Raw genomic sequence first — 9,757 nt, forward strand, 5'->3', positions numbered from 1 at the left:
TTCATTCAAATTTTAAGTTTAGTTTGAAAAAATAAATTTAGAAATTTCACTACAATTATGAAGTACTAAAAGAATTTTTTTAAATTTATTTATTGTATCGGAATTTTAAAATAATAATAGAATATTTGTAGGCTCTCTTTAATTTGAATATAATTAGGTAATTCAGTGTTCATAACATTTTTGGCGTACAGACCGTACAGAGCCAGGCGACGGCCTGGCAAAGATTGCTACAGTGATGGCGAAGGCGAACGCGAGAAACAGAAAATCACGTTCGGTTTGGAATTCAACAATTTTCGGTGTGCGTCCCGACCCCACCCCGCCCGCTAACGTGTTAAGAGGACGCGATTGCCATAGAAACGGTAAAAAGTTGAAGAAGGCAGCACCTCGATATAGTCGAAAATACAGTTAGATATATATATATCCCCACCGCTAACCCAGGCCGTATCTAGGACCTAATACCTTTGGTTTTATCAGATACTGTTTTCGACGTATATTACGCCAGAAACGTATTACACGTTGAAAATACTAGAGTTGCGCGTAACTTACCAGCCCTGGCAGCAGGATTGGGTACGTGATTTACACTAGGTAATTTACGTGCGTTTCTACAGTAATTTAGCACGCAATTTACGTCTGAAGTTTTCTACATGATGTAAATTAATGTAAATTACGTCAATGTGGAACTCGCGAATATTTCAATGGCTGTGATTTGTCTGATCTGATATAAGTGCATAACCTCTGCGTGTGTTTTGTGTACTGTGGACGTGTGCTTGCCGGTCGTTCTGCAATTATTATTTAAAATTTTACAACTTAAGGCAAGATGAATGGGGAAAGGTTCCGGAAAAAAAGAAATAAACAAATATCAGTAAACATTTATCAGTGATGACTACAATAATGTCAATAACACTAATCAATAATTAGTGGCCTAAAGTTAAAATTATATGATCTAGAAATATTTTATGAATAAAGAGTAATTGCATGACAAATTAAACTTTTGTTATTGTAAATTAATTGATGAATTACGAGTATTGTTTAGGGGAAAGACGAAATTAAAATTATATTTAAATACAAATTCTCATTAAAGTCCAACATCTAAAAGTTAGCAGCATAATTTTCTAAAAATGAAACAAACGTAATTTACGAAAAAAGCAACTCAATTTAACATAGTTATGAATATACCTTTTAATTGGTATTAACTTCGTGTTAAAAAATATTTTTTTTTACATGCAGTACATACATCTACACGTCATTAATTTATTATAATCTTAATAGTTATTTGAACGTGTACTAATTTATAAAAAATTCTTTCGTGTGTAGATTAGAATATAATTGAAGTATTATAATAAATATAATATACAATAATGATATAATAGAATTACAAAAATTAATAATAATTGAAAACTATTTACATACCTATGACTTATAAGGCGTTTATAACCACTGTTCGTCAGTAGTTTATTAGCTACATTTTTGTCTATATTGTTGAATTTTGTTTTCACTTTCTCAAAACTTAGGGCTTTCCATGGGATATTTGGAATCCTCGTGGAAATGTCTTTCTCATCATTTTAACCGTTTGTTAATTTAACATCTAAAATCCTCAAATTGATTACGGTTTGGAGGAGGTTATGTCACGTGCTAGGAAATTCAAAAGTTCGAAACAGACAACCGCCATCTTTGTCATGTAATTTACCGGTTTTCTACGTAAATTACTTCATTTAGGTAATTTATGTTGAAAACATGGAGTGACGCGTCACTTCGCAACCCTGTCTGGCATTGGGACTCCAATGACGTTCGATTTCTACAAGTTACTAAACTTCTTTTCGTCTAATGTCGAAAGTCCCTAGATGCTTTATTCTAATGGTGTATTTACACGCCTGTTTACTGGTCGCCAGCCAGCCGAAAAGTCATTAGAGTGAAAGAGACCGAGAGCGGGAAATTAGAAGAAAAGTACCCTCTATCTCTTTCACTCTTATTATTTTTCTGCTGGCTGACGGCCAATCGACAGGCGTGTAAATCCACCATAAAGCCGGTAGATGAGGAATAAAAGAGCCATCGTTCTCTATGACAGTACATGATTGGCCTCCTGTGTCAAACATTCAAACGTATAAAAGTTTTAAAAATCTAGCTAAAGTCGCTGATGCTGTAACGTACTTACATTGTTAATTTATATTTGTATTGTTTGACACCATTCGATTGGTCCTGGTGTTATAGTCGCGCAATACGAAGTAATACGCGTATTTCAAACAAGTTTGGATATCTGTTTCTGCATAAAATTATGTCAGATCCCAAAATATTAATTATTGGAGCTGGAGCATCTGGATTAGCAGCTGCATGCCGGCTGCTTCAGAAAGGTTTAAGAAATGTGATGATTCTTGAAGCCAAAGACCGAATTGGTGGCAGAATTCATACTGTCAATTTTGGTAAGTTTTGCTCTTCAATATTCAATGAACCAACCTGCAATTCGTTCACTAATAATTTATTTTGTATAAAATGTATGTAACCTCCATTAGCGGCCAGCTTGTTTACAAATTAAGGTAAACCCAAATCACTTAAATGTATAATACAAGGCTTGTTTGGAATAGAAAAAATAGGCACAGGAAAAATGGTCAAAGCAGTTGATTGAGAACAGTAATGTAGTCATACAAAAATTAGGCTTCCGATAATTTCATAGAAAATTTGACTTACGTTGGAAGCTTAGAGAATAAGCTGGAGACTGATTTTCTAATATCGAAAATGGAATTTTTTTAATTTTTAAGAGAAATTACAAAAGCCAAGAATTGAAAATGTTACATTCCGAATATGTTATTCGGAAATCACCAATTGCAAAATTAATCTTGGTAAAACTATAGAATAGCGGCTTCTCCCGTATGATCCTTTAAAGTTAAAAAATATCAAAAACTTATTATTTGATGAATTCTAAGTGAAAAAGGTGGGGGAAGAGCATTTTCGAGGATTTTTAAAATTTAATATTTAAGAAAACTGACAGCAATGTTAGTAACGTACCTGACTGGAAAAGGGGAAAGGATTTGCATTGGTCTATATTTTCGGGCATAAACCACCCCTCATCCCTTTTCCAACTGTCCATACGTCCGGATACGACCCACACGCTCTTTCCTTTTCCAGTTCTCCCTTTCCAGATTCGTACGTTTAGACTCGATCGCATTATTTTAAATGTGCATGAACATACAATATTCTCCAAACGTATACACAGAAAAACAAAATTTTCTCATAACCTAGACCCTACAATTAGTTTTTGTCATTTTATTGTGAATTACTTTTCACATGTCTTTAATATCTTTGAGGCTATGCTTTTTGTTTCTTAATACAATTTTTTTTTATTTGCCCATTAACGAACACTGTTAGACTTACATGTATTTTACAGAAGTTTACTAGCATACAAGTTCAATCAGGATTAATTTTTGTGATCAAAGTATAGTGATTTCAGTCAGGTATGCAAGATGTATTTCAGCTTCTTTTTTTGTAAAGAAAATCATAATGTGGTTTAAAACTGTTCTCCCCCCACCTTTTTCATTTAGAATTCATCAAATAATAACAAGTTTTTGATATTTTTTACGTCAAATGGTTATACGGGAGAAGCCGCTATTCTATAGTTTTACCTTATTTTTTTTTAAATTTTACAATTTTTACCTACTTGCTGACAAAATTCCTACACTAAAAGTTTGCCAATGTGTGCTGAATACCAGCATCTGAGGCTCTGAAACTAGGACACTCACTTGTCCTCTTTTAACTGTAAGACCTACTTAAATATGTTATTTTTCATAGGCTATATTATTTTCAAAATTAGTACAGGTATTTATCTTTTTTTCTGGTAGAATTTCGCTTCCTCTTTCGGAATCCGTTAGAAAATGTTTAAAAAAAAAGGTAAAAAGTGACATAATGGCTACGGTTTTTCTGAACATATTCAAAGTTCTACCTTTTTTCGGCTTGATTTGTTTCTAGATTCGTCCTAATGTAAAAAGAGCATATTTCATGATATTCTACTCTTTGCCCGCACCTTTGTGAGAAGAAAAAATGTTTGTTCGTTTGAAAAATGAAAATTCTCATTTTTTGCCAAAACGAAACAAGGTATGAAAAAAATGAACCAGAAATTGTTTATTTTTGGGAAAATACTTGTAAAATCCTCAGGCTTATTTTTTTTTTCAAAAATAAATATACTCATTACATTACGATCAATTTAGAAAAAAAGAGTCAAGAAAAAAAGGATTGTAGGATTTTTAATAAATTGATTTCGAAAATTTCCAGAAAAACAGCCACAATTTCTTAACTTTTGAACTTTGTGAAATTTTGCAACGAAATTCAAATTAGTGTAATAAATTGCATCAGAATCAGAAAGAAAAAGACGAATAACTATATAATTTATATTTAAAAATATTAAACTTTTAACAACAATTTGGCTCATTTTTTCAAATTCATAACTTGATCATCATTTTGTTGGACAAATCTGTAAGATACGTGTCTTCTTAATCTCGTTAAAAAACAATATATGCATATGTTTATCAAGAATGTTTACGAAAATGACATTTTTAATACAACGTATTTTCTTATTTTGGGTAATATCTCTAACGAAAACTTTTTTATCAAACTTAGCAGATTCATCTAGTCTTCACTAAAATATTCTGCGATTTTTCTTGCAGAGGTACTGCCTTTCAAAATTAGGGTCTACGACTTTATGTGGCGACATTAGTGCCCAGTCATTCAGCGTTCCGAACGATTGGTTGGCACGCTGTTTTCCGGATGTCACGTGTCACGTTTACATGGGTCACATAGTGCAGATCTGTCCATAGAGGGGAAATCCACTCAATCACCACATGTTCAAATTCCACCACATCTTCCCTCTTTTCAGGTCCAGAGGTTTGGGGGCGATTGTTCTCGTGAAGCTGAATGAGTAGAGGTCGGTGGTGGTATTAAAATCCCATCTGGTATTTGGGCAATATCGAAGAAATTTCCCCTCAGTGGGCAGACCTGATATAGTGGTTTGAACCCGGTTTTCAAAACTTGAAAAACAATTTTTCTTCAAAAATAAAGTGTTTCAAAAAATGGTTAAATGTACTACAATTTCTCGAATTTTATGCATTATTTAAAAATATATTATATTAAACTGATGAAACTACTCCATGTTTCCAAATTCAATTTTTTATCATAAAACTTCGAGTTTGGAATTAAATAGGGTAAGGAGGGGCAGATCCGACCTGTGAGGCAAAGGTTACTTTGCTTATATTATCGCTATTATATAAAAATTTTAATACAACTTTCCATTTAATAAATCTATTTTATTATATAAATAGTGTTACTTACTAAAATCTTCAAAATTGACGTAAAAGAAAAATTATACAGAAAGCCGTTTTTACCACGAAAGAATGGAACGTTCGCTGATAGAAATATACTTTTTTTTAACATTAATGGCAATACTTACAGTATGAAAATTTGATATTTTAACAGATGAAACAATATCATATCATTTTATTATAATAATTAGTCGTAATTCAAGTCCAAAATATATTCAATCTCATAAATAATTGAAGCCTGACTAGGGGGGTAAGCCCGATGAAAATAAGAGTTTACAAGTCCTTAGGTAATACACGTATCATGTTTAGTCGATCAATGATGGGTAATGTAGAACAGCCACTTATCTTGTGGGCTGCGTGGAAGAAAGTATTGAGCATGGACATAGGAAACACGGGACTAGGCATGCCATCCTGACTTGAGCGAGCGGGGTTGAATCCACATCAAAAGGTGGCGGACCTTCTCTCTCATTGCATCACCCCCGCAATGGCATGCCTAGTCCTTTGTTTCCTATGTCCATGGTATTGAGTATTCTAACATTACGTCATACTCGGTCGTTAACGTCGAAATCTATAAGGCTATACCACTTGGTGGACTACAAAGCATTGATTACATAAGAGTTTGACTAAAATTAATTTTTGTAGACTAAAGTAAGTGAAAAATCGTGATATGACTTTGCTTCTCAGATAGAAAGGCCATTTCTTTAATTATTGTTAGCAATTGGGGAAGTGTGCGATTTGGACAATCCATCAAGAAAAAATATAATGTGCCGTCAATGAGGTTAGATTGCATTGTTGGGATAGTTGGCGGTCAAAATTTTTGAATTTTGGTAGTTCGTTAAAGTGTTTTTTCAAAGATGTCAAGAGATTATTTTTGCACTTTGAGAAAACTAAAATTATCAAATACTGTGATCTATCTTAGAAATCCTATAAGACTTCTGAAAAATCCTTAAACTTCCCAACATTTTTTTTAAATCCCTTCAAATTCTTTGCAATGATTTCCAATCTTTCGAAGTATCTCGAAATAGACTAAAATTAAGTTTAATGACGTAAAATCTTAAAAATATTCTTAAATTCCTTAAAATCTTTGAATTTTTGCAAATAACTTAAAATCTTTTCAAATAACTTTTTAATTAATTGCTTAACATTCTTTACAGTCACTAAACCTTATGAAAATATTTTTAAATCCTTTAAAAATAAACTTTACAATCTCATCAAGTCCCTAGTTATTCCTTAAACTCCTTAAAATCTCTTCAAAATCCTTCAATCTATCAATTTCTTTAAATATCTTGAAATATCTTGAAATTCATTACATCTGTTTTAATAGCGTTTCAATAACTCGCTTAACTTTCTTTAAAATATCTAAAACTGTCGCCAATCATTTAAAAAATTTAAAAATTGACTAAAATTAGTTGAAATCTGTTGAAATGCTGAATTTTTTTAGACTCCTCAAAATCTCTTGAAAATCCTTAAATCATTGAATTATTTAAATCCCTTGAAGTATCTTAAAATATATTAAAATCTTTTAAATAACTTTTTAAATAGCTTTAAAAACTTTTAAATTACTAAAACTGTCTTAAAGTCTTTACAAATTTCTTGTAAATCTTGAAACTTTTTAAAATTATTTTTAAATCCTTTAAAAGAAAATCTTAAAACCCTTTCAAAATCCTTTCAAATTTTTTGAAATCGTTAAAAATCTCTTGAGAAATCCTAAGATCATTTAAAACTTAAAATTCTTTAAAGTCTCTTTAATATAAGTTTATTTTATATGAAACTACTGAAAATCACTTAATATCGAAAAGTATTATGACATAAGTCGCCGGCAATTGAGGTTATAACTTCAATTACGGCCTTACAGATTATGATGTTACCAACCGAGTGTGACGTAATATTAGAATACTCCATGGACATAGGAAATAAGGGACTAGACATGCCATTGCGGGGGTGATGTAATGAGAGGCGAGGTCCGCCACCTTTTGATGTCCCGCGACAATCATAGCAGCACCCACATGTTTATATTTTCATGCCCAGTTTGTCGGCAAAAACGCTCGTGCGCATAATCAAATGACACATCGTAAGGTGGCGGCTCTCCCCACTCATGGAATTCTCCCCCCTCCCGTGGATTCAACCCAGCTCGCCCAAGTTAGGATGGCATGCCAAGTCCCATGGACATAGGAAATAAGGGACTAGGCATGCCATTGCGGGGGTGATACAATGAGGGGGAGGTCCGCCACCTTTTGATGTCCCGCGACCAATATGGCAGCGTCCATATGTTTATATTTTCATGCACAGTTTGTGGGCAAAAATGCTCATGCGCATAATGCCTTGTCCGGTGTTTCCTATGTCCATGGAATACTCATTTGAATATTATCATTCTCAAACCGGTCGGTATGTAGGTTTCTTGTATTGGTATGGTAGAAACATTGCGTGAAGTCCATTCCTAGTGGAATGTCAACGAATAAGAGATTATATTACAGGTATCACTATGTTCATTGAAAATAACTTATTCTTCTTGCTGGATATGTTTTAAGGTGTTTTTTTCCTTAAATAACATCACAAAAGGGTACCATCATATTTTTTCATCTTTATATGTTTTAATTTTAATAAATAGCTGCGGTCGACCTTGTCCTCTGGGGGGGGGGGGGGGGTGAAAGTCGGTGCTGTCCCTCCTTAAACTATATATTCGGAGTGAAACATTGGCTCATTTCAATAGTTTTTGTGTAAAACGTTTTTATTAATTCTACCCCGAGCATACAAAAAACGCCTTACACAAAAAATGTTGAAATTAGCCAATTTTTTATTCCGAATATATATTTGATTCACATCAGAAATAGAACCTAATTATTTACATAAAATGTAATGCTAGTATTTATAAAGTAAAATGAGGCAAAAAAAATATCTTCTTTCAAAACACATTATAAAGAAAATAATTCTTGTAACACGTCCCCGGCTGAAAAGATTTTTGCAAGAAAGCATAATATTTCTTTAACTGTAATTTTTTGTAACAAAATGTAGAAAATTTAACAAAGAAACACAATTAAATACAAATAGGTGTTTTTTTCTTTTATTTTCTTCCAGAGAAATAAAAATTAACAATAAAGTAAGTATAAGTTTCTACGATTCCAACATGACAGGAAACTACAACTTTTTCTATTATTGGGGCCAATTTTGTTCTTTTTTTTGTATTTAATTTACATAATTTAATTTTTAACTTCATTTTTAATTTAATATTTAATTTACGTAAAACTCCTTTTTATTACGCATATGACACAAAGGGTGTTTTTCACCCCACGTATTCAAACATGTCCGGCGCAGCGGGTATTGAATATTTTTCCACCAAAAAATTCTGTAATATAGTTTCAAATATGCTTTTAAAAAAGGAATCGGTTTTATAGTCACTATTTTAATTTAAGTTAACTAAACCAGTTTTTAAAAAAACTACGAAAAGTGAGTTTTTTTACTTCAAAATTCATAACTCATGCAATTTGTAATAATTTCATCTAAATATGTATGGTTATACTCTTGATATACTACACTTCAAGAAAAAATTACTGCATTATTGATGCTTCCAAAAAAGTTATTTATTTTGCAAAATGAAAACTCGATTTTATGGTCAAATAAAACACCTTATTTTTCCATGTTCAAGTCAATTTATATTTATTTGAATGCACAAAAATAGTTAATAAAAGATGCAAAAGTAACATAAAAAACAATTTTTCAAAGTAGTAATTACTTTTTTAAACCTACACAGTCGCTGCAAAGGCCTGCGCGGTGCTCGTAGCACATCGGGCGATTGCAAGCCTATTTGTAAGCGTGCATTTTTCACGTGCATTTATTTGATTGTAAGCGAGGTCTACTTTGAGCGGCTGCCCAACGTATGCTCATGTTTATCGCTCTATACGAACTCACTTTACCTTTAGTTTAGTGATTTCAATTACTGCTAAAAATCGACACGTGGATGTACCTGAAGTTCCGAACGTTCAAATGAACGAAATTTTTTTTACTGATAACTATGATAACTATGTAAACGAACTATGTAAACGAACTTCAGCTACATGACACGTGGTCCATTTTCTCGAATTTAGTACGGTTTATTTGAGCTCAAAAATTTGTTGGGGTATTTTTTTATCCATGGTGCCAGTTAAGGGTTAAATTCAAATTTGTATATGATTTCTATTAAAAAAACCTCCTTTGTTTAAACTTTAAAGGAATGGCAGAATATTAAAAGGCAGTAATGAATAATCGTTATTAAACAACAAGAAAATCTTAAGTTTGAAGTTTTTTCCAAATATATAGCAATTTGGTTTAACATCATATATGTCATTTGAAATTATATCTTAATAATTTATATCTTTGCAAATTTTTTGTGAAAACATTCATGAATTTTTTTACAATAAACGATGCGCTTTTCGGAAAAATCATCAAGAATAAAAAGTTCTTGTAATCAGCCAAGGAAT

General features: G+C 32.0%; 1 protein-coding gene across 1 annotated transcript in view; it reads left to right on the top strand.

The window, feature by feature from the left end:
* The first annotated feature begins 2,069 nt into the window (after window positions 1–2,069).
* Window positions 2,070–9,757, top strand: part of LOC117167316 (spermine oxidase-like) — a 41,684-nt gene continuing 33,996 nt past the window's right edge. The window contains exon 1 of the mRNA XM_033352154.1: window positions 2,070–2,417. Coding sequence (XP_033208045.1) covers window positions 2,273–2,417 — 145 coding nt within the window. The 5' untranslated portion in view covers window positions 2,070–2,272. The remainder of the gene's footprint in view (window positions 2,418–9,757) is intronic.

Source organism: Belonocnema kinseyi, chromosome 2 (genome assembly GCF_010883055.1).
Source record: "Belonocnema kinseyi isolate 2016_QV_RU_SX_M_011 chromosome 2, B_treatae_v1, whole genome shotgun sequence".
NCBI classification, from domain to species: Eukaryota; Metazoa; Arthropoda; class Insecta; order Hymenoptera; family Cynipidae; genus Belonocnema; species Belonocnema kinseyi.